Here is a 25,226-nt window from a genome sequence, read left to right on the forward strand (position 1 = left end):
TCAAATTATTGCACCTATGCCAAGATAATATGTTTACCTCAAACTCCACCCTTTTGATGAGGAAAATACTTATCATGATTAAGTGATGCTTACATCATAGTTTCAAGGAAAAAATAAAGTATATCTTACTCTTAAAAATCACACAATTGACTTTATAGATTTATTACTTAAAAATACATAAAACAATTGATGGCATAAAATATTAAGCCTCTGGTGATTTATGTTTCAATATGTTTGGATTCAGAATATTATTTTAAAAAGTGTTTGATGCGTTTAAATATGCAAGTACTCTGGACACTTAACACTGGGGAAAGCTAAAAGAGATGCTCCAAATAGGGAGAAACATGCAAATAAGTGAATTTTAGATGCTCATTATTACTAACTTCATTTTTAGTTTCACCTAATTATATATCATCATTACCATGATATTGTCTCATAGACTTTCACAAAGATCAATGGAAACAAACAACGGAAGTTCTGGGACAGACTTCATCCTTCTGGGGTTTTCTGACCGACCACAGTTACAGTGCCTCATCTCTGCAGTTGTCTTCATTTTCTATGTCGTGACTTTGGTAGGAAACACAACCATCATCCTTGTGTCTTATCTGGATGCCCAGCTCCATACTCCCATGTATTTCTTCTTATCCAATCTGTCTTTTCTGGACCTCTGTTATACAACTAGCATTATCCCCCAGATGCTGGTAAATCTATGGGGTCCAAAGAAATCTATTACCTATGGAGGGTGTGTGCTCCAGTTTTTCTTTGCCCTTGACTTGGGAGCCACAGAATGTCTTCTCTTGGCTGTGATGGCCTATGACCGCTATGCTGCTGTCTGTCAACCTCTTCACTACACAGTAATCATGCACCCTCAGCTATGCCAGAGGATGGTGCTGACTGCCTGGTTGGGAGGTCTTGGCAGTGCCTTAATTCTTTGTTCCTTGACTTTGAAGTTGCCAAGATGTGGGCACAGGAAAGTGGATAATTTTTTCTGTGAGATGCCAGCCTTGATCAAGATGGCTTGTGTTTATTCAAAAGTAATTGAAATCATTGTCTTTACTCTTGGAGTGATATTTCTTCTAGTACCTCTATCATTAATTCTTATCTCATATGGAGTCATCGCTCAAGCTGTAATGAGGATCAAGTCAGCAGCAAGGTGGCGTAAGGTTCTAAATACATGTGGTTCCCACCTCACAGTCGTAACACTGTTTTATGGAACACTAATTTATATGTACATGAAGCCACAGAATAAGACATCTCAAGATGAAGGGAAGTTCTTCACTCTCTTTTACACAATTGTCACACCCAGTCTTAATCCTCTAATTTACACTTTAAGAAACAAAGATGTGAAGAGTGCAATGAAGAGAATACTATTGATTAAAATATGTTCATCAACATCATGTTAAATGGAAAAAATAAATTGCATTGTAAAGAGTTAAAGAAATATTAGCCTTTATTGACAGACACTGAATCTATTCATTTATTCAAAGGCCTTTATTGGGTGTTCCCTTTACCTGAAAATTTGTTCTGGGTACAAGGTTTAGCTTTGGAATTAAATAGGAAATGGAGAGAAATAATGAGATACAGATACAGATACATAAACAAAACACAATACATAAGCTGAAACAGCTTCAAAGATAATGGTAGATTACAGTTAAAAATATTATTTATGAAATGCAGTAAATACAATAATAGACATATGCAAAAAGTATTGAGGAAAGATTTCATGTGAGCATCTATTTTGATGTAGAATGATACTGGAATCTGGTATTTTTTCTTCTGAATTTTACTAATTTTATGAGAAGACACTCCTTCATTCACATGACATAGTTAGAGCAGCCTTATCATGGATATTAACTGCCTCCCAACACATATTCCATCTTCTGCCTCAAGTCTTCATAGGATATATGGCCCTTGTACTGTAAATTCCATTCCCTAGGCTGGATTCCACCATCACAATCCCAGGGAAACAATGTAAACAACTTCTGGTCCACCTTTTTAAATACAAAACAGCTAATTACCATCACCTTCCTCGTGACCCTTGCTGTTGGCTTGAATGTAAAGGTGGAGGATACCTAGCTTTGACCATGCAAATGAAAAAAAAAAATCCTACGACAGAATGTAATGGTAAGATAAATGAGATCAGCCCTTATGCTTCTACCTGTGGCCCCAGTATCCCTGGTTCATGTCCTGGCTGCTCTGCTACAGGTCCAGCTCTCTGCTATGGCCTGGGAAAGCTGCAGAGGATGACTCAAGTGCTTGGCCATTGCGTCCACGTGGAAGACCTGGAGGATGCTCCTGATTCCTGGCTTCAGAGAGTCCCAGCCTCAGCCTTTGCAGCCATTTGGGGAGTGAACCAGTGGATAGAAGACCCCTCTCTCTGTCTCTCCCTCTCTCTGTAACACTGCCTTTCAAATAAATAAATAAATCTTTTTTAAAAAGTAAGATAAATGCACATAAACCCCATTGAGAGGGTAACACCTTTGGATTATCACAGGGAAAAATCTTCTATATAGTGTAATATCAATTAAGCCAATATTTCAAGATCTTTCTGATGAAGTAATCAGCTCTTACCCTTATATGGCCTGAGAAGGAGTTTAGACTTAATTTGGAAGAGCATTGTGGTTCCTGGATGAGAAGCACCAGCATCATGTAGCAACTTACTAAAAGACAAATTCCTAGACCTCACTCCAGAACCAGGTCAGCAATTTGAGGGAGGCTTAACAGTCTACCTTGTTTTCAAGATGCATTCCAGGAGATTCTGATCAGGCTAAAGTTTGGAAATCACTGTTGTAAGGAATATAGAGCAATCCTCCAGTGCTATGAACAGAAAACTAACAGAACATGGTTTTATGGATTTTAATAAGTTCCTTCTTGGCAGATATGTTTAAAAAAAATGGGTATGTTTCTTCAAATGCCCTAAATGTCAGATTCCAGATCAAGCCCCATCCGTGAAAGACTTAAAAAAGTTATTTATTTGAATGTCAGAGTTAGAGAGAGGGAAAGACAGAGAGCAAGATCTTCCATCTGGGGACTGCGCTGTGGCATAGCAGGTAAAGCTGCTGCCTGCAGTGCTGGCATCCTGTATGGGCACCGGTTCAAGTCGGCTGCTCCACTTCACATCCAGTTCTCTGCTATGACCTGAGAAAGCAGTAGAAGAAGACCCAAGTCCTTGGGTTCCTACACCTGTGTGGGAGACCCGGAAGAAGCTCCTGGCTTCTGGCTTTGGATCAGCATAGCTCTGACCATTGTGGCCAATTGGGGAGTGAACCAACAGATGGAAGACCTCTCTTTCTCTTTCTCTCTCTCTCTCTCTCTCTCTCTCTCTCTCTCTCTCTCTCTGCCTCTCTTTCTCTCTCTGTGTAACTCTGACTTTCAAGTAAAGAAATAATAATCTTAAAAAAAAAAAAAGATCTTCCATCTGCCCATTCACTCCCCAGATAGCCTGGGCCAGGCTGAAGCCAGGAGCTTCATTCAGTTCTTCTACATGGTTGGCAGGGACTCAAGCACTTGGGCTGTCTCCCACTGCTTTTTCTAGGCCTTTAGCAGGGAATTAGATGGAGGCTGAGCAGCCAGGACACGAACTGCTGCCCTTATGTGGTGCCAGCATTGCAGGCGGCAGCTTTATCTGCTATGCCACAACGTCATACCTCATAACAGATTTTTTTAATCCCTCAATTGAAGTAATGAGGAAAATAAGACCTTTCACTTAAGTTTAGATCAAGTCATTGTAAAAGGTTAGTCCTTATTTAATACTGTATCCTTCTTCCACTTTAGCTTTATAATTTTTTTTCTCTCATTGGATGGTGATAGTAGATGATAATTGTTTGAAAGGGTGCTTGAAGCTTTAAATTGAAACAAAATATAGTAGTCTCATGGTTGTCTGCCATCTTCACATTATTTTACCTGTAAGTACAAATTCTGAAGAATTCTTGTACTGAAGAATAACCTAAGCCACTTCTCCATAATTCAGCCATTTCAGAGATCTGAAAGCCTCTCTGTGAGTGAACTCTTCCCATTTATGATGAAAGACACCACCTGCATGAAATCATTGGAGAAAAAGGGTAGTAAGGTTTATTAATTCTCTTGAGTCACTGAACCTTATTGTTCTCAAATAGTCACACTAACACTATCATATCTATATTCTGACTCCTCTTTGCAGATGAATTTAAAATTGTCAATTATAAAAATCTTGGCAAAAATGAAGAACATGGGAGAGGATGGTGTTATCAGAGTATAAGGGAAAGCAAAAACATATAAGCACCTTGTGGTATTAAGGACCACAGAGAACAGGTACTCACAAATAGCATGGTGAAATTGTGGCCACTAAAAATAAATATGTTTCTTTGTGAGAAGGGCTGATCTCAAGTCTTGACAAGACTTTTTAATGGAGAAAATTTTGAATGTTCCCAAAACAGGAAAGCCCATTCACCCTACTTCTATTAAATAGAATACTGGAAGCTCCAGCTAGAGCCATGAAACAAGAGAAGGAAATTGAAAGCATCCAAATAGGAAAGCAGGAAGCTAATCTATACATTTTTGAAGAGGACATTATCATATGTATAGAAAATTCTAAGAACTCATCCAAGCAACTTTTAGAACTAATAAATGAATTTGGTAACATTGTTTGATATAAAATCAACACACAAAAATCTGTATTGTTTCTATAAAATAACAAGAAACTATTAAAAGAAACCAAAAATACATCTTATTCACTATACCTATCAAAAATACTTAAGAAAAAATTTAACTGATGAAGCGAAAGAACCATAGACTGGAAGCTATAATTAAAAAAAAAAAGACATTGACAAAAGATATTCCACGCTAACAGAAACCAAAAAAGAGCTGTTGTGGCCATCCTAATATCAGACAAAATAGACTCTAACACAAAAACAGCTAAAAAAGGGTACTATGCAATGATTAAGGGATCAATACAACAGGAAGATGTGACTGTAATAAATGTATATGTACCCAAATACAGGCAACTGGCCATTTAAAGGAAATGTTATTGGATATATAGAATACAATAATAATGGGGGACTTCAATACCCCACTTTCAGCAATGGACAGATCAACCAGACAGAAAATCAGCAAGGGAACAATATAGTTAATCGACACTATGGACCAAATAGACCTAACGTATATTTACGTAACTTTTCATCATACAGTTGCAGAACACACATTCTTATCAGCAGTGCCTGGAACTTTCCCTAGGACAGACCACATACTAGGCCATAAGGCAAGTCTCAGCAAATTCAAAAAAATTAAAATCATACCATGCATCTTCTTTGACCACAAAGGAATGAAGCTGGAAAGCAATAACTCAAGAATCTCTAAAATATATGCAAATACATGGAGACTGAACAACATGCTCCTGAATAAACAGTGGGTCATAGAAGAAATCAAGAGAGAAATCAAAAATTTTTGTAAATGAATGAAGAATATAATATAACATATCAAAATGTATGGGATACAGAAAAGTAGAGTTGAGGAAAGTACGGCTGGCACTGTGGCTCACTCAGCTAATCCTCCACCTGTGGCGCCAGCACCCGGGGTTCTAGTCCCAGTTGGGGCGTTGGATTCTGTCCCGGTTGCTCCTCTTCATTTCCAGCTCTCTGATGTGGCACGGGAAGGCAGTGGAGGATGGCCCAAGTGCTTGGGCCCTGCGTCCGCATGGGAGACCAGGAAGAAGCATCTGGCTCCTGGCTTCGGATTGGCACAGCGCACAGGCTGTGGCGGTCATTTAGGGGGTGAACCACCAGAAGGAAGACCTTTCTCTCTGTCTCTCTCTCACACTGTCTAACTCTGGAAAGTACATAGCCAGGAGCATTTTCGAAGGGTTTCCGAAGATGGCGGAATAGGCAGGGAGCACATTATTAGTCCAGGGGGAGAGACAGGTTAATAAAAGTGGAGATACTGCAGGGTCAAGGAAGAGTAGGGGAAAAAACAGCAGAGGAAACTCTTCTGGAACTAGTGATTCACTGTGGACCTGCATGGAGAGCGTGGGAGCCCAAGTACGGACACCAGCGGCAGACTCAATGCACCAGCGCTGGAACGCGAGGTGAGCCGAACCTCAATAGCCCAAGACACCAGCGGGCAAGCGGAAAGAGGAGACTAGAGGGAACGAGGCTTGAAACTCCGTGGGGAAAAGTTCACCAGGCTAACTAGAAGAGAGAGAGGGGAAAAAAAAAAAAGTGACCGATACAGACACGAGTTTCTCTCTCTCCGCTCACCCCTCAAAGGCGAGCAAGACAAAGAGCAGGTGCCATTTTGGACATACGTCTTAAGCAAGGCGACCTCAGGTATGCACCGGCCCTGAGCCTAGCAGAAAAACCTGACTCTGGGGGGAGGGGTGAAATAACAGGAGATTAGCATCTAACTTAACAACCCAGTGGGAGACTGTAGGAGAATTGGAGCCCACACTGAGGGCAGCAGAGATTCCCTGTGTGGTCCTTGGGAAAGAGCTTCCAATCTCTGGCTCCTGTGGGTATATCATTTGCCTGCTAACTACCTCCAATTACGTTCAGCTGTGCGGAATTACTTCCCTTTTGAATCAAAAAAAGAAAAAAAGATATTTACCACACCTAACCTGGGAGTGTCATCTTTGACACACCCTCAACCCTGAGGAACCAAACACAGCTCTCAGTCCACACTCATCTCAAGCCTCTAAGGCTCCACCAAAAGCAGACAGTCCACTTAATATAGAGCCATAGTGTAACAAGAAAAAACACCACAGTGAATAAACCAAATATCTCCAACATGCCAAACAACAAACGCAAAAACCAAGCTAACAAGAACAAGGAAGACACTATGACGCCCCCAAATGAAAAAGACACCCCAATTCAAGATTATGAAGATGATGAGATCGAAGAAATGCAAGAAGCAGATCTCAAAAAATTGATAAGAACATTAAGAAGTTCTCAAAAACAAATTCTTGAACTACAGAAATCCTTAATGGACAAGATAGAAAATCTCTCTCTCATGAAAATGAAATATTAAGGAGGAATCAAAATGAAATGAAACAACTAGTAGAACAAGAAACTGTGATAGTGACGAGAAATCATAATGAAATGAAGAATTCAATAGATCAAATGACAAACACATTAGAGAGCCTTAAAAACAGAATGAGCGAAGCAGAAGAGAGAATATCAGACTTAGAAGACAGAGAACAGGAAAGGAAACAGGCAAACCAAAGAAAAGAAGAAGAAATTAGAAATCTAAAAAATATTTTCGGGAATCTACAGGATACTATTAAAAAACCCAACATTCGGGTTCTAGGAGTTCCTGAAGGCATGGAGAGGGAGAAAGGATTAGAAGGCATTTTCAGTGAGATACTAGCAGAAAATTTCCCAGGTTTGGAGAAGGACAGAGGCATCTTAGTACAGGAAGCTTATAGAACCCCTAATAAACATGACCAAAAGAGATCCTCACCACGACAGGTTGTAATCAAACTCACCACAGTGAAACATAAAGAAAAGATCCTAAAAGGTGCAAGAGAGAAATGTCAGATTACTCTTAGAGGATCTCCAATGAGACTCACAGCAGACTTCTCATCAGAAACCCTACAAGCTAGAAGGGAATGGCGAGACATAGCCCAGGTACTAAGAGAGAAAAACTGCCAGCCCAGAATGTTATATCCGGCAAAGCTCTCATTTGTGAATGAAGGTGAAATTAAGACTTTTCGTAGCAAACAGAAACTGAAAGAATTTGTTGCCACTCATCCTGCCCTGCAAAAGATGCTTAAAGATGTGTTACACACAGAAACACAGAAACATGGTCACCAATATGAAAGAAGGTAAAGGAAGGAAACTTCACAGCAAAAGATCACAGGAAGCTCAATTTCTCTTTGACATAGAATTAAACTCTGATGCTCTGTTAAAGCAATGTGTTAAAGTAATCTATTATATTCTCTTGATGTCTGTTAAATTCTAATGGTTCAAAAACAGCTGAATTTTTATTAAGAGCTATGGGTTATTTAAATATGTACTTATTTTCAAAGATTTCAATAATCACCTGTAACAATGATCAAATTTGGTCTATATTATGTCATGATTTTAAGGAATCTTATTTCAACCAGATATTTTGGATTTTGAGCCTTCTTGGCATTCTTGACAGGCATTCAAAAAATCAAAGTTCCAAACAATCTGGACTCTAAAATTTCCAGTAAATCCTGGACTTTGGTTTTTCCAGTTTGGGCCCAACTGAAAAAATCGAAGGACCTATGTCTCTCATCTTATAGAGACACCAACTAGTCAGGCTATTTGGATTATATTAGAAGTACTGTCAAGATGTGATGTGGTACCAGACTTTAAGTTTCTATAATGGAAAATGCTATTAATACAAATGTTTGAGAATTGAAAAGTCTACTGATCTTGTGTTACTAGACATGATAGTTATATTAATGAAAAAGCCCCAGAGGCCTAAAGGGTTAAATACTTGTAAAATCCTACAGGTGCTTTCAAAAATACTGTGAAGTAAGCAAATGCCTCTTGTTGGTTGATGAGTTTATAATTTTAAACATGGCGACTTAAAGTCTTTTGTCATCCATAGTTATATATGATTTGCTGCTCATAAAACTAAAGCGTTGTTGGTTCTGTGTTTAGCTATCCTCCTATAGGTTCCTATGGACTTTTTCCAGCCACTTCTATTGTATTCAGTACTTTGGGATGGCTCTGTAAACAGATGAAGCCAATAATGTATTAACAGTACCAACTGAGGTACCCTTCTCCGAAGGGAGGAGAGAACTTCCACTTTGACTATGACCCTATCGGAATAAGATCAAAGTCAGCGAACTCTAAAGGCTTCCATAGCCCTGGAAACTCATGACTAGAGCCTAGGGAGATTACTGACGCCATGAACAGGAGTGTCAAATTGTTAAATCAGCAACAGGAGTCACTGTGTACTTACACCCCATGTGGGATCTGTCCCTAATGTGTCGTCTAAAGCGAAGTGATGCTATAACTAGTACTGAAACAGTATTTTTATACTTTGCGTTTCTGTGTGGGCACAAACTGATGAGGTCTTTACTAATTATATACTGAATTGATCTTCTGTATATAAAGAGAATTGGAAATGAAAAAAAAAAAAAAAAACAACCTGGTGTTAAAATGGAAATGGCATAGAAAATTAATTAATTTGAAAAAAATTATGTAGGATCTTTGTCTTTAATGTGCTGTACATTGCTATTTAATGCTATAATTAGTAATCCAATGGTAGTTTTTTCACTTTATGTTGCTATATGGGCAAAATGTTGAAATCTTTACCTAATATATACTAAACTGATCTTCTGTATATAAAGAGAATTGAAAATGAATCTTTACATGAATGGAAGGGGAAAGGGAGTGGGGGGGGAGGGTTGCGGGCGGGAGGGAAGTTGTGGGAGGGGGGAAGCCATTGTAACCCATAAGCTATACTTTGGAAATTTATATTCATTAAATAAAAGTTTAATAAAAAAAAACAGTACCAACTGAGAGAAAGTATGGTTAGCTGAGGTTACTAAAAACAAAAAGCAATTCAAATCAATTGGCAATCTACAAAAAGAGTTAAAGATTTTAAAAGCTATTATTAAAATTGCTATATTGGTCTACTATGCTATGTTATATGTGTGTACATATTGTATGTCCACATGGGGAAATTTTATTAAGAGTTTTATTTTAAATGGCTTATGGATAAGATTGTCCATAAATTTAAGCTGCTAAAATCAATCAAAGATACATTTTAATTTGTGTGACCTGAATCTGTGTATCATATGTTTTAAACTTGTTGGTAGAAAGAAACTAAAAACATTTTATATGGTTGTGCTTAAGTTTACTGGTTAAACAAACTACACCATGTTAGATATTTAAGAGGTGTTTTCAAATACATGATTCTTAAAATTTATAGAAGGCATTGGACTTTCTGGTAAATGTTTTCTTATGTTGTTATCTAGTGGTTGAAACTGTTTGCTAAGTATTCATGTGATATTGCTAATGTCAGCAAGCGATCTAGGACTTGCTCCCTCATTTCTCTACTCTAAGCCCAACTTGTTCTTTCATTTCTCTATTCTCTTCAAGGTAGGAAACTAATTCTATTATGAAGGAATCTGTAGGACACACAATTTAATCTTTAGACCTTATAAAAGAGATGGCTAACATTTTTCTGTAATAGCATAGCCAAAATAAGAACTTAAATAATAATCTCATAGCTAGATTCACTTCGCCATCAGCAAAGTATACAGTAAGTAGAAAAAAACCTCCCTTTCAGACCAAAGGGAAAGAAAGTTTTTAAGTGAGAATATAATTTTCCTCATGGGCATTGTCTACCTTAGAAAAACTACTACAGAACATGCCTGTGACTATAGACTTGTAGTTCAGGCCACCAAAGATTTGAGATGGGACACGGGCACTCCCTTGACTTGCATCCTCTGGTCTGCTTGAACACAAACCAGGAGGAAAAGAAAGCTAGGTGGGTGGCAGGCCTATTACTGGCTGATCTGTACAGTGATCTGCCCTCAAGGAGACCCAACAGGCCAGTCCACTGCAGTGGCTTTCAATGTGGTAAGCCTGGGCTTCAGCAGAAGTCAGCTTGTGAAGAGCCCTGGCAGCTCTGCCAAGAGTTGGATCACTGGAAATGGACCTGCCCTGGAGTCGAAGGATGCCCAGGTCAGAGCCACAGATCTTATTGGCTCTAAGCTGAAAAGCCCTTCACTCAGCCCAACTTCCAAAGTGACCACTGCAGCTGAGGGGATGGTCAAGTAGGGTCAGCAACATTGCAGGCAGAACTGTAAATTTCTTATTAGAGATGCCCCCTGCCTTTACCTGGCCAGCTCTCCTCCCAGGCCAGCCAAGTAATGAAAGTCAACAGAGTGCCTTCCCCTAGGAGGTTCACACCTCCCTTAGGATGTACCCCATGTGAAGAGATAGGTAGGTCTGGGCCTCTTAACTTACAAGGCCTAAAGCCCACCAGATTATTATCAAGCCCCTTCTATCAGGTTCTATTTGCCTCTCAATCAGAAAACTTAACTGTAGCTTAGACAGCACCTTTCTTAGCTCCTCTAATAATGACTCTGTCCTTTGTTCTAGACCCTGTCTAGCACACTTGGGCCTCATTCCTTTGTAATCATAACCTCTACTCTACCACCAATGGCTCTACTCCCAACCTGTGTGTACTGATGGTCCTCTTCCCCACTTAATGCTGTATAATTGTTCTAACCTCGTTAATGCCACTCTTAGGATCATTGGTTACTATCCTCACTCTGTCTTTTATGACCTTGTCTAAATATGATCAGAGTCGGCAAACTTGGAAGGCTTCCATAGCCTTGGCAACTCATGACGACAGTCTAGGGTGGTTACTGGTGCCATAAACTAGAGTGTCAATTTGTTGGGTCAACAACAGGAGCCACTGTGCACTTGCTCCTCATGTGGGATCTCTGTCCTTAATGTGCTGTACATTTTGATTTAATGCTATAACTAGTACTCAAACAGTATGTTTCACTTTGTGTTTCTATGTGGGTGCAAACTGTTGCAATCTTTATACTAAATTGATCTTCTGTATATAAAGAGAATTGAAAATGAATCTTGATGCAAATGGAAGGGGAGAGGGAGCGGGAGAGGGGAGGGTTGCGGGTGGGAGGGAAGTTATGGGAGGGGGAAGCCACTGTAATCCATAAGCTGTACACTGGAAATTTATATTCATTAAATAAATGTTAAAAAAAAAAAGAAAGTACATAGCCAATGGTGCCTACGTCAAGAAATTAGAATGGCACCAAATAAATGAACTATCAATGCAGTTCAAGGGCTGCACTGGTAGAAAAACAACAGCAAACCAAACCAAAACTAGTAGGAAAAAAGAAACAATTAAAAATAGAGAAGGTCCCAAATAGCTAAAGGAATGTTATACTCCAAAAACCAAGCTTGAGGCATCACAAGAACAGATTTCAAGACATACTACAGGGCAGTTATAATCAAAATATCGTAGTGCTGGCACAAAAACAGATGATAGACCAATGGAACAAAACAGAAATGCCAGAAATCAATAAAAGCATCTAAATCCAATTTATCTTTGACAAAGAAGCTAAAACCAATCCCTAGAGCAAGGAATGGTGCTGGGAAAACTGGATTTCCACATGCAGAAATACAAAGCAAGACCCCTACCTTACACCTTATACAAAAATCCACTGAAAATGGATTAAAGAACTAAATCTATGATCTGGTATCATCAAATTATAAGAGGACATTAGGGAAACCCTGCAAGACAGTGGCACAACCAAAGAGTTCTTAGAAAGGACGCCAGAGGCACAGGCAATAAAAGCCAAAATTAACAATTGGGATTATATCGAGTTCAGAAGCTTCTGTGCTATAAAAGAAACACTAACAAAAGTGAAGAGGCAACCAACGGAATGGGAGAAATTATTTGCAATCTATTCAACTGATACAGGATTAATAACAAGAATATGTAAAGAGATCAAGAAACTCAACAACAACAAAACAAACAACCAAGTTAAGAAATGGACAAAGGACTTAAACAGACATTTTTCAAAAGAGTAACTTCAAATAGCCAACAGACACATGAAAAAATGCTCAGGATCATTAGTTGTCAGGGAAATGCAAATCAAAACCACAATAAGGTTTCACCACACCCCAGTTAGAATAGCTTTCATACAGAAATCCACAACAACAAATGCTGGTGAGGATGTGGGGGAAAGGTATCTTGATTCACTGTTGGTGAGACTGTAAAATAATACAGCCACTGTGGAAGACAGTACAGAGGTACCTCAGAAATCTGAATACAGACCTACCATATGACCCAGCCAACCCACTCCTGGGAATCTATCCAAGGGAAATGAAATCAGCATATAAAGAGTTATCTGTACCCCCATATTTATTGCAGCTCAATTCACAATAGCTAAGACATAGAATCAACCCAAATGTCCATCAACTGAAAACTGAATGAAGAAATTATGGGATATGTACTCTATGGAATATTACACAGAGGTAAAAAAAAAATGAAATCCAGACATCTGCAACCAAATGGATGAATCTGGAAACCATCATACTTAATAAAATAAGGCAGTCCCAAAGGGACAAATACCACATGTTCTCCCTGATCTGAAAAAAATAACAGAGCACCTAAAAGGAAACCTGTAGAAGTGAAATTGATACTTTGAGAAGCAATGACTTGAACAGCCCTTGTCTTGACTGACAAGGAACAGGTTTATTTTTCCTTCTTAACACCATTGGTTCATCTCTTTACTTAACATAAAATTAATCATATGTGTATAAACTGTAATCTTGTATAGTTCTGCATACATTCCTATGGACTTACTTCTAAGGCTACAGTTTAGAAACTTGCTAGGGGACCCCAAATCCCCTTAAGCTGGGTGGTAAAAATAGCATTTTCAATGTTAAAGTGATCATAGAGATAGGATTAAGTGTTAGAGTGATCATATAGATAGGATTAAGAAAGGATATGTACAACATGAAATACCACACAGCCTTAAAAAATGAAATCCTATCATTTGCAATAAAATGGATGCAACTGGAAAATATTACACTTAGTGAAATAAGCCAGTCTCAAAAGGACAAACAGCATATGTTCTCCCTGATGCATGGGAACTAATACAGTACCTAAAAAGTAATCTACAGAAGTAAAACTGACACTTTGAGATACGATTATTTTAAACAGCCCATGTCTTGACTGTTAAGGAAATTTTTTTATATTCTTGGTATAGGGTTGGTCTTATGTGTATAAAGTTAATTGAAAATAGATCTTAGTAAAAACTAAGACTGGAAATAAAGGAGGAGGAAAAAGGGTGGGAGTGCAGTGGGAGGGCAGGTAGGATGGGAAGAAACAGTTTCCTAAATGTGTATTTATGAAATAAATGAAATTTGTATACCTTAAATAAAAGGCTTCTGGGGAAAAAATAGATGAAATAATAGAAAAACGTAAAAGACATTGACAAAAGACATTAAAGACAAAAATAAGTAGAAGGATATCCATATATGTAGATGAGAATAAATATTATTAAAATGTCCTTAATATCCTAGTGATCTACATTTCTATACAGACTATAAATTTCCAATGTCATCCCTACAGAAATAGAAAAAAAGAATCCTAAGGTTCATATGAGGCCTCAAGAGACTGAAAGTAGTCAAAACAATTTTAAGCAAAAAAACAAATACAAGCATCACTCCACCTGACTTCAAACTCTAATATAAAGCTGAAAAATCAAAGTTCTGTAGTGGATTGATTCGTACCCTTGTTTCTTTGGAGACTTGTGATGGTACCTCTTTCCCCATTTTCCTTTTCTAGATCATTATTGGGCAGAATAAAAAGAATAAAATAAAATAAAATAAAATAAACAGATAAAAGAGTGTCCGTGGTATTTTTAAGACTTTATTTATTTGAAAGGCAGAGTTACAGCAAGAGAAGAAGAGACAGAAAAAGATCTTCTGTTCTCTGGGTCACACACCAAATGGCCACACTGCTAGGGTTGGACCAGGCCAAAGCCAAGATACATTCTTTTCTTCCAAGTCTCCCATGTGGGTGCAGTGGCCCGAGTACATGGGCCATGTTCCATTGCTTTCCAAGGTGCATTAACAGGGAGCTGGATTGGAAGTGGAGTAGCCAGGACATGAACCAGCACCCATATGGAATACCAGCATTGCAGGCAGCAACTAACCCCTATGTCACAGCACCATTCCTGTGGTGTTATTTTTAATTCAGTAAAAAAATGGAATAGCAATGAAAGGATTCATGAACCTAGAATTATGATTATTCCATGAATTTTTTTAAAATCAAATGTTTCTCATCCTGTGGACATAACACTGAGAAATCTTACTTTCTGCAATTTAATTGATATCATACCCATCAAATAAGCCAAATTTCAATTAAATGTTATTTTTTACAAAAATAGTTTGAATAATCTTTTACTCTTTAATGTAAGCTTAATATAATGCAAACAATTAAATTCATCTCAATAAATTTCAAGAAATGCAGAAAAAAAATAAAACCTAATGACTTATGGGAATTTTTCATAAAATTTTCGTAAAATTTTTTTTGGATCTGACCGTATTCATAGTTTTCCCTAATCATCTCTGTTGGGTACCAATCCCCAAGGTATAAACTATAACCACATACATTGCTTGCAGAGTTAGGAATAAATACTTCCCTGCTACACGTTCATCATTCTTAGAATACTTTTTGACCACCCTGGTGCTCTCCACTTTTAATTAGGCAAAAATCTACTTGGAAATATGAATAACAATAGTTTACAGTGAAAGACCTGAATAATCCAACCAAAAATACATTTAACAAAACCTAGTTTTTTAACTCTTCCCCAGTATGACTTCGTTTTTCTGCAACATCCACATGAAATTGAGACTTCTAAGTTTTAGTTCAACTGCTGCATTGAATGTGAATGAGATTGTGGTGTCTGTATAAGAAACTTCTGGCTCATCCAATTTCTCAGGGCTTCAATATCTTGCCTGATAAGAATGTTTTCTGACCTATGTAAATGAGATCATCATAATGGAAACACAGGTACCTCTGAATTACATGACAGCTTTGAATTCCTCCCTCATAAAAAATATAAATATACTGTAATCTTTCTGCCTTCAGGTAAGTACTCCTTACCATTTCCAACAGGGTAAGAGATGGGGTAGAAAACAGATTCTAGGTAGCATGGGTGATATTCTAACATGGAAACAAAAATGTGGAACGTATGTGGCATGTCAACAATGCTAATGTATTCATTCTCAGAAGTGAGGATTAAATTTCAAAAAGTATAGAAGAATGGAAGCTGGTAGATTTTGAAGTAACTGAATGCTCTCTGTGCACAAAGCAACATGCTAAATATTCTGTATTTACTGTATCATCTAATGCTCCTCACAATGACCTACAAGCAGGTGTTATTAGAATAACTTTTACAGAGAAAGATACTGAAGCTTATAGAAGTAAAGTACGTTATTGAAGTTCACACAGTAAGGTGTAGCTGAGGTCAGTTGTCCCAAAAACACATAGTTTGAATCCAGAGCTAAGTTTTTAATATTGTCTTTTTCTGCTTGGACTTTGTATGACTATTAAAAATATTGCTCTTCATTTAGAAAAGCACCACTTAACACAATTTTTACAAAATTGCACAGTTTTGTAATTTTATTTCTCTAATTTTCTCTTCATATCATTATGTTTATCTAAATTATATTTAAATATGTCTGGTTCATTTGCTTTAAACTTCATTGAAGAAAGTGAGATGTGAAGGCCGGCGCCGCAGCTCACTAGGCTAATCCTCTGCCTTGCGGCGCCGGCACACCAGGTTCTAGTCCCGGTAGGGGCACCAATCCTGTCCCGGTTGCCCCTCTTCCAGGCCAGCTCTCTGCTGTGGCCAGGGAGTGCAGTGGAGGATGGCCCAAGTGCTTGGGCCCTGCACCCCATGGGAGACCAGGAGAAGCACCTGGCTCCTGCCATCGGATCAGCGCAGAGCACCGGCCGCAGCGCGCCTACCGCGGCGGCCATTGGAGGGTGAACCAACGGCAAAAGGAAGACCTTTCTCTCTGTCTCTCTCTCACTGTCCACTCTGCCTGTCAATAAAAAAAAAAAAAGTGAAATTACACTACATTATTGGGAACTTGAGTTCATACCATGAGAAAAGGAAAACTGAGTTTCAGCTAAAGTGTATTATGCCTCTTCTTTGCCATCCAATCCAGTGCTCTAAGCCTTATTTTGTAATATCACATTCATTGCTAACTTAAAATTAAAACAGTATCAAAAGAGTAGTACTTAAAGCTTAAATTAATATGAAAAATATTATATGACATAAAATGAAAAAATCATGTATATAGATTCACATCATTAAATTACATAAAGTACAATTTCTGACTTAGCCATGTTATTTTCTCAATACTAATGTTATTAAATTAGTTGCTTTATCAAACCTTGCAGATGTCATCACTGTTAGTATGACAATTTACCAAGCTGTAGTTAATCGGTGCAGTTTGCTGACCATGGTTTATAGAGAAAGAGAAATGCCAAAGCCCTGTTAAAGTGGTTCTGTTGCAGCTCAAAGAACAAGAGCTTCATGTCTCAGGTAAATGAAAACAGGTAATTCCCCTCCCTTATCAGTAGAAATAGTTGGATAAAGAAAAACTAGACAGTCTATGCACTCACCAGACTCCATAGCTCCTAATGAATAACGGAGAGGTTTACCTTCTTCAGCTTCAAAGTTGGAGAGTGTGGACCATGTATGTGTCCAACTGGAGCTTTTTAGCTACAGTGTCTTCACTCAGAGATAAGCAGTCTCTTCACAACATATTTTTTTAAAATATCCTCATGCTCAGTTTTAGGACAGAGCAAATTAACACTCGGTGCACTCCACATTCTCTTTGCTGCACACATCTTTCCTTGACAAGTTATGAAGAAGTCCCAGCGGGTGGTTCACACTATTTACTGAATGGTTCTGGGAAATACTACACCACTGCTTGTCATCCTGTATTTCTGATTCAGTGACTGCTGCTACAAAATCAAAAGCAAGAATGACAGCACTATTAGGTTGTGTTTGGAGTTGTGTGTGTGTTTGTGTGTGTGTGTGTTTAACAATGATTTTGGGGCTGTGGCGTAACGGGTAAAGCCACTGCCTGTAATGCCGGCATCCCACATGTCCTGGGTGCTCCACTTCCCATCCAGTTCTCTGCTATGGCCTGGGCAATCAACTGCTGCTTCCCATGCTCATTAGCACAGAACTGGATCAGAAGTAGAGTAGCTGGAACCTAAACTGAGCATCCCAAGTGGATGCTGAACACACTGCGCCACATTTACTGCCCACTTTGATCCATTTTGAAGTCATTTTTGTATAGTATGAGAGTTAGAGCAAAGCTTAAGTCTTTAAAAAAAAAAGATTAAATTTTCTGCAAATCCGATTTTCTCATTAGACTCTATGGAAGAGCTTGCCTTTCTCCAATATATGTTTTTGGCATCTTCACTGACAATCAGTTGGCTGTAGATGCATGGATTTATTTCTAGCATCTCTCTAATGTTCCATTGATCTATGTAGCAGCCATGCTGCTTTAGTTAGTATAGTGCTGTAGCATGCACTGAGGCTTGGTATTGTGATGCCCCTGGCTTTTAAATTTTGCTCAAGATTGTATTGGCTATTTGGAGTCTTCTGTGTTTCCATACAATTTTAGGATTTTTTTCCAGTTCTGTGAAGAATGCCAATGGTATTTGGATGTGAATTGCGTTAAATCTGTAAATTATTTGCAGTATTCTGAAAAAAAAAATTTTTTTTTTGACAGGCAGAGTGGACAGTGAGAGAGAAAGGTCTTCCTTTTGCCATTGGTTCACCCTCCAATGGCCGCCGCGGTAGGCGCACTGCGGCCGGCGCACCGCGCTGATCCGATGGCAGGAGCCAGGTGCTTCTCCTGGTCTCCCATGGGGTGCAGGACCCAAGCACTTGGGCCATCCTCCACTGCACTCCCTGGCCACAGCAGAGAGCTGGCCTGGAAGAGGGGCAACCGGGACAGGATCGGTGCCCCTACCGGGACTAGAACCCGGTGTGCCGGCGCCGCAAGGCAGAGGATTAGCCTAGTGAGCCGCGGCGCCGGCCTGTATTCTGAAAATTTTAACACTATTAATTCTAAGTCTTCCAATTCATGAACATGAGAGGTCCTTTTACTTTTGAATGTCTTCTTCAATTTCTTTTATCAGTGTATTGTAAATTTCATTATAGAAATCTTTTACTTCTTGGCTAAACTTGTTTCTAGGTCTTTTTTGTTTGTTTGACAGTTATTCTTAGTTTGATTGCTTTCATGATTTCTTTCTCAGTAACATCATTATTAGTGTATAAAAATATTACTAGCCTTTATGTTAATTTTGTATCCTGCAACATTTCATGTGTCAATTTTAACAGTCTTTGGATGGAGTCTTTAGGATTTTGTATTTACAGAAACATATTAGCTACAAACATGGATAATTTGACTTTCTACCATCCTATTAGTAAACCTTTTATTTTTTCTTCTCCCTAACTACCTTGGCTAAGATTCCCAATTCGGTAAGAAGGGACATGTTTGTGTTACTCTAGATCTTAGAGAAAATGATTTTAAGCTTTTCCTTATCCCATATGAAGTTGGCTGTGAGTTTGCATATATAGCCTTTATCATGTTAGTGTATGTTTCTCTTATACCTAATTTATTCAGAGTGTTTGTCACCACATATTCTCTCTCATATGCATAAGCTTTAAAAAAATCAATCTGATCATAGATTTGTGATAAGTAGAATCTGGGAAGAGTAGGGGAGTAGAGGTAGGGAATATTGGAAAACAGATACCAAAATATATTTTTATCTTATACTAAAACTAAAGGATTTTTTAAAGGTTTTATTTATTAATTTAAGGTAGAGTTGCAGACAGAGACAGAAAGATAGAGAGAAAGGTCTTCCATCTGGTGGTTCACTCCCTAAATGGCCACAACAGCCAGAACTGAGAGAGTTGAAGCCAGGAGCCAGGAACTTCTTCCGGGCCTCCGACATGGGTGCAGGGGCCCAAACACTTGGGCCATCCTCCACTGCCTTCCCGGGCCACAGCAGAGAGCTGGATCAGAAGAGGAGCAGCAGGAACATGAACCTCTGCCCATTTGGGATGCTGGCACCACAAGCAAAGGTTTAGCCTTCTACACCACATCACCAGCCCCCAGAGAATTTTTTTTTTAAACAAAGCCATACTAAAGTGATTTAGTCTTTATTATACTCATAATAAAGAAAAAGAGCAAATACCTGGATAGAGCAAAGCAGCACCACTGAACTCAATTTAAGCAAGTGAGAGTCAATAAGGAAAGAATCTGCTTCATGTGAAACTGAGTTCTCTGTCACTAACCTTATGTAAATAGGCTTTGCATGAATATTCTCTGGAGTCTATTTTAGCTTTCAAATTCATGGCCTTTTAATTCTAACACCATCCAAACATGAAGCAAAGAACCCAGTGCATTTGTATACCAAGTATTTCAGGTTCTCAAGCCCTCCCCTGCCCCTGAGACTCACTACCTCAAAATGTATGTTTGTGTAAGTTTTTTGTGTGTGGAATTATGTTTGAACATTTTAAAGTTATGCAAAAATTTTATGACATTCCAGTTTCCTTTGGACCTTCATGGCAAAATCTCTTGGGTAAAAAACAAGAAGGAGAAAAGAAAATATAGACAGAATAATAACGATGTCCCAGTAGGTGGATATAGCCTGTTACTTTTTGAGCTAAATATGACCAAACACTGTTACAAGTACTTTCACAAGTATTAATATGCATAAACTCCCTTGAGGAAGGCAATACTGTTATATTTATTTTGCATTTAAAGTACCTGGAATACAAACAGGTTAAATAACTGCCCAAGAAAACATAGCTTTTGAGTGGTGTAGTGTAAATTGGATGCCAAGAATTTTGGAGTAGTTGACAACGTGCTCAAGAATTGTACTTGGTAGCTGACTACTACTATGTAAAAACTGGACACTCAGTAATTAAGTTTACATTTTTGTACTGAGAAAAACTATACCTCTTTCTCATATTATCTGATCATCACAGATCCTTGTGATTATAATATTCATATTCTAGCTCAAGTGCTTATAACAATTATATATTCAAAATAATTTATCTTCATAATATTTCAAGAGATAATTTCAACAAACAAAGCTTTCATTGCATGGCCCAGAGATACTATAAGTATCCTGGGCCTAAAGTACATGATCATGAATTATCTGGTAAAAATATAATTCAGTCATTAAACAGTGCATCTGTTTAATATGATACAATAATCAGAAAGAGTGAGGTTGTTAAAAGTTTTTACCCCTTGTCTGTATTCTTTTAGAGTTGAAATGAGGTGGTGTTTTTCCATAAAGTGTTTCAAAGCAACGTGAAGATCCACTCATGTAATTGGTACATTCCATGGGGAAAGTCAACTCACTGGTTATCTAAGGAATGCTTTGTTGTTTGAATTAGCTGCCTGGCTAATTCTGCTGAATTGCAAGATGAGTAGAAGCTGACACAGAATGTCACTACATGTATGTGGTGGCCAAATGGCTGTGACAGTAGTTCAGTTTTTAAATCTGCATCAAATCAATAGGACCATTTGGATGATGTAATATCAGCTATTAAAGGTACTTTAGAAATATATAGCATCTGTACATGTAAGCAAATGCATGTACAGAAAAGAAATAATAAGAAAACAAACACAAAAAAGGCAGTGAAGTAGGGATCGCTAGAGTAGATATAACAGGAACAGTGCACGCAATGTTGAGGTGATTGAAAAAACAGGAGGAGAAACAACGTGGTGGTGATTCTGCTTCCAAATTCTTAAGCTTATGCCAAGAAAAAATTTCATTTAACTTTTTTTTTGTCAAGGTCAACTCCTTTGATAAAGGAAGGTTTTATTAGAATCAAGTGATATTGGCCGGCGCCGTGGCTCAACAGGCTAATCCTCCGCCTTGCGGCGCCGGCACACCAGGTTCTAGTCCCGGTAGGGGCACTGATCCTGTCCCGGTTGCCCCTCTTCCAGGCCAGCTCTCTGCTGAGGCCAGGGAGTGCAGTGGAGGACGGCCCAAGTGTTTGGGCTCTGCACCCCATGGGAGACCAGGAGAAGCACCTGGCTCCTGCCATCGGAACAGTGCAGTGCGCCGGCCGCAACGCGCTACCGCGGCGGCCATTGGAGGGTGAACCAACGGCAAAAGGAAGACCTTTCTCTCTGTCTCTCTCTCACTGTCCACTCTGCCTGTCAAAAATTAAAAAAAAAAAATCTTTAAAAAAAAAAAGAATCAAGTGATATTTATGTCATAATTTCAAGGAATAATAACTCCTCAAAGTATCTGCCCATTTTAAAAAATTTGATAATTGACTTTATGCCTTTATTACTTAATGAAAATATATAGAACCATGTGTGGTGATGTAACATTTCACCATTTCAAATATTACAATTCAGTATTGTTGGGTTTAGCATGTTATTATAGACTTACTTGGGTAAAACTAAACATGGAAAGGTTACGAGAACTGACAAGGGAAAATTTGAGATATCTTCCAAATGTGGAAAGAAGGCAGACAAGTCAGTTCTGGATACTCATGATGCATTTCAGAAATGTTTATTTCTACCTAAGTCTGACACTTACATTGGTTACCAGGGTGTTATTCCTCAGCCTTTCAAAAGAAGCAATGGAAACAAGCAATGGAAGTTTCGAGACAGACTTCATCCTTCTGGGGTTTTCTGACCGACCACAGTTACAATGCCTCATCTCTGCAGTTGTCTTCATCTTCTATGTCGTGACTTTGGTAGGAAACACAACCATCATCCTTGTGTCTTATCTGGATGCCCAGCTCCATACTCCCATGTATTTTTTCTTATCCAATCTGTCTTTTCTGGACCTCTGTTATACAACTAGCATTATCCCCCAGATGCTGGTAAATCTATGGGGTCCAAAGAAATCTATTACCTATGGAGGGTGTGTGCTCCAGTTCTTCTCTGCCCTTGTCTTAGGAGCCACAGAATGTCTTCTCTTGGCTGTGATGGCCTATGACCGCTATGCTGCTGTCTGTCAACCTCTTCACTACACAGTAATCATGCACCCTCAGCTATGCCAGAGGATGGTGCTGACTACCTGGATGGGTAGTCTTGGCAGTGCCTTAATTCTTTGTTCCCTGACTTTGAAGTTGCCAAGATGTGGGCACAGGAAAGTGGATAATTTTTTCTGTGAGATGCCAGCTTTGATCAAGATGGCTTGTGTTTATTCAAAAGTAATTGAGATTGTTGTCTTTACTCTTGGAGTGATATTTCTTCTAGTACCTCTATCACTAATTCTCATCTCATATGGAGTCATCACTCGTGTTGTAATAAGAATCAGGTCAACCTCAAGGTGGCAAAAGATCCTCAATACATGTGGTTCCCACCTCACAGTCGTAACTCTCTTTTATGGAACAGCTATTTATATGTACATGAAGCCACAGCATTCCACATCTCAAAATGAAGGGAAATTCCTTGCTCTTTTTTACACAATTGTCACTCCCAGCTTAAACCCTCTGATCTACACTTTAAGAAACAAAGATGTTAAAAGTGCAGTAAAGAGACTACTGGGGATTGATAACTGTTAAGCAAAGTCATATTATATGGAAAAATAAATTAAACTGTAGAGAGTTAAAAAATATTGGCCTTTATCATCAGAACCTGAATCAATTCACTTATTCAACAACCACTTATTTATTCACCATTCAGAATGTGACTAGGTGCAGTTTCTAACTTTATTTATAAATAATAGAGAAAACAATAAGACACAGATACAAATGCATAAATAAAACACAGTTCATGAATTTGAAACCTTGAAGACTAATCAGAAACCACAGCTAAGTATATGCAGATACTTCAAATATTCATGGAAAATGAAATCAAAAGATAATACTAATTTTCAATGAACTTTTTGAAGTACCCTCACAGATTATGAAATCTAGTAAATCTAATAAAAGTTATATGCAAAAACTTTTATATATTCAACATTGACTTTTTTCTTCCCATGCTTTTTACTTTTAAGATAAATGTCATTCCCTTTCATTCACATGATATTGTTATCGCAGCCTCTCTGGTGGAGAAAACGACCTAACAATACACATTCCATTCTCTGCCTCAAGTATTAACTGGACTTATGGCCATTGTGCTTCAAGTTACATTTCCTAGCCTGGCCTCCACCAACAAAATGTCAATTATGTATACAGCTTCTGGGTTGTCTTCTTAAATATGAAGGTACGTGCTCTCACCTTCTTCATGTCTCTTCCTCTTGGCCGGAATGTAAATTTGGGTATTAGGTAATTATGGCCACACAAACAAGAACAAAAACCTCAGGAGAGAATGCAGCAGTGCGATGGAAGTGCACAGCAATAACTTAGCAGAACAATCCCTTAACAAAGCAGTACAACCAGACGATTTCAATAGAAAAGTCACTGTATTTTGCAATATCTCTGTTATAGTATCCTAGTTCTTACCTTAGTTGGCCTGACAATAAGATTGAGCTTTATGCTGGAGGAAAATGTAGTCCCTAAACCAAAAATATCATCACTTGGCAATTTATTTGAAATCCAAATTCTTGGACCCATCCCAATATGACTGTATCAACAATCTCAAGATTAACTCAGCAACATGATTATACTCAGGCTGAAGTTTGAGAACTACTGCTGTATAGGGAGATTTGGGGTGTCTCAATACAGAAAATTAATGTGCTCTCATAGATTTTAATTAATTTCCTTCCTGATAGATATGTAGATACTTATTTCTCAGAGCTTTTAGATAAATATCCTAAGTGTCAGGGTCAGTCCAAGACAAACCTGTTTTTTCACCCAATCTAGAGAAATGAGGAAAATAAGAAGCTTTCAGTAAAATTAAATGAAGTCAGAGTAAAAGGTTTCTGGGTTTTTTGTTTGTTTGTTTGTTTGTTTTATTCTTTTTGACAGGCAAAATTAGACAGAGAGAGAGAGACAGAGACAGAGAGAGAGAGAGAGAGAGAGAGACAGAAAGAAAGGTCTTCCTTCATTGGTTCACCCCCCCAGTGGCCGCTACAGCCGCGCAGTGCACTGATCCTAAACCAGGAGCCAGGTGCTTCCTCCTGGTCTCCCATGTGGGTCCTTCACTGCCTTCGTGGGCCACAGCAGAGAGCTGAACTGGAAGAGGAGCAACTGGGACAGAATCCGGCGCCTCAACCGGGACTAGAACCCGGTGTGCCGGCACCGCAGGCAGAGGATTAGCCTAGTGAGCCGCAGCGCTGGCAAAAGGTTGCTGTTTACTTAATATAATACTCTTCTTGTACTTTGGTTTTAAAATGTTCTTTTTCTCTTTTTTGAATGGCTCTGGTAGTGCACGCTAATTTTTTTAGAAAGGGCCTTAAAGCTCTTAATTGACAAGACAAAATTTAGTAATCTCATGTTTGTTCTCCATTTTTCACTTATTTTTCTTGTAACTACATTCAAATCTGGATATTCCTGTGCTGGGAAATAAACTATTCCAGTTTTCTACAAGTCAGTCAAACATTTTGGAGACTGGAGTTCCTCCTTACCTGTGAAAGACTTTTCTCATCGAAAAATGCCCTGCTATGTCATCTCAAGGCAGAGTAAGACACCATCTACAAGAAATAATTGGGAAGAGAAGCAGTATAGTAGTTTATGATTTCTCTCGCGCGCTTGCTCTTGCTCTTGCTCTTGCTCTCTCATCTTTAAGATCTGTGGTTCCTAAATTTCACAGTGAAAACATCAT

At 38.5% G+C, this 25,226-nt stretch overlaps 2 protein-coding genes across 2 annotated transcripts; both read left to right on the forward strand.

Annotated features, from left to right (window-relative positions):
* Positions 1–455: 455 nt before the first annotated feature.
* On the forward strand, positions 456–6,726 carry LOC133756753 (putative olfactory receptor 2W6; the record flags this gene model as incomplete). Its single annotated transcript, XM_062187349.1, has 2 exons — positions 456–1,369; positions 6,717–6,726. Coding segments are annotated over exons 1-2 (924 nt in total), but the record flags the coding sequence as incomplete, so codon positions are not given.
* A 15,424-nt stretch (positions 6,727–22,150) lies between these two features.
* Positions 22,151–23,083, forward strand: LOC133756415 (olfactory receptor 2W1-like). Its single transcript, XM_062187109.1, has one exon. It carries the CDS (start codon positions 22,151–22,153, stop codon positions 23,081–23,083), a length of 933 nt encoding a protein of 310 aa, XP_062043093.1.
* The last annotated feature ends 2,143 nt before the right edge of the window (positions 23,084–25,226 follow it).

This window comes from Lepus europaeus, chromosome 3 (assembly GCF_033115175.1).
Source record: "Lepus europaeus isolate LE1 chromosome 3, mLepTim1.pri, whole genome shotgun sequence".
In the NCBI taxonomy this organism is placed as follows: domain Eukaryota; kingdom Metazoa; phylum Chordata; class Mammalia; order Lagomorpha; family Leporidae; genus Lepus; species Lepus europaeus.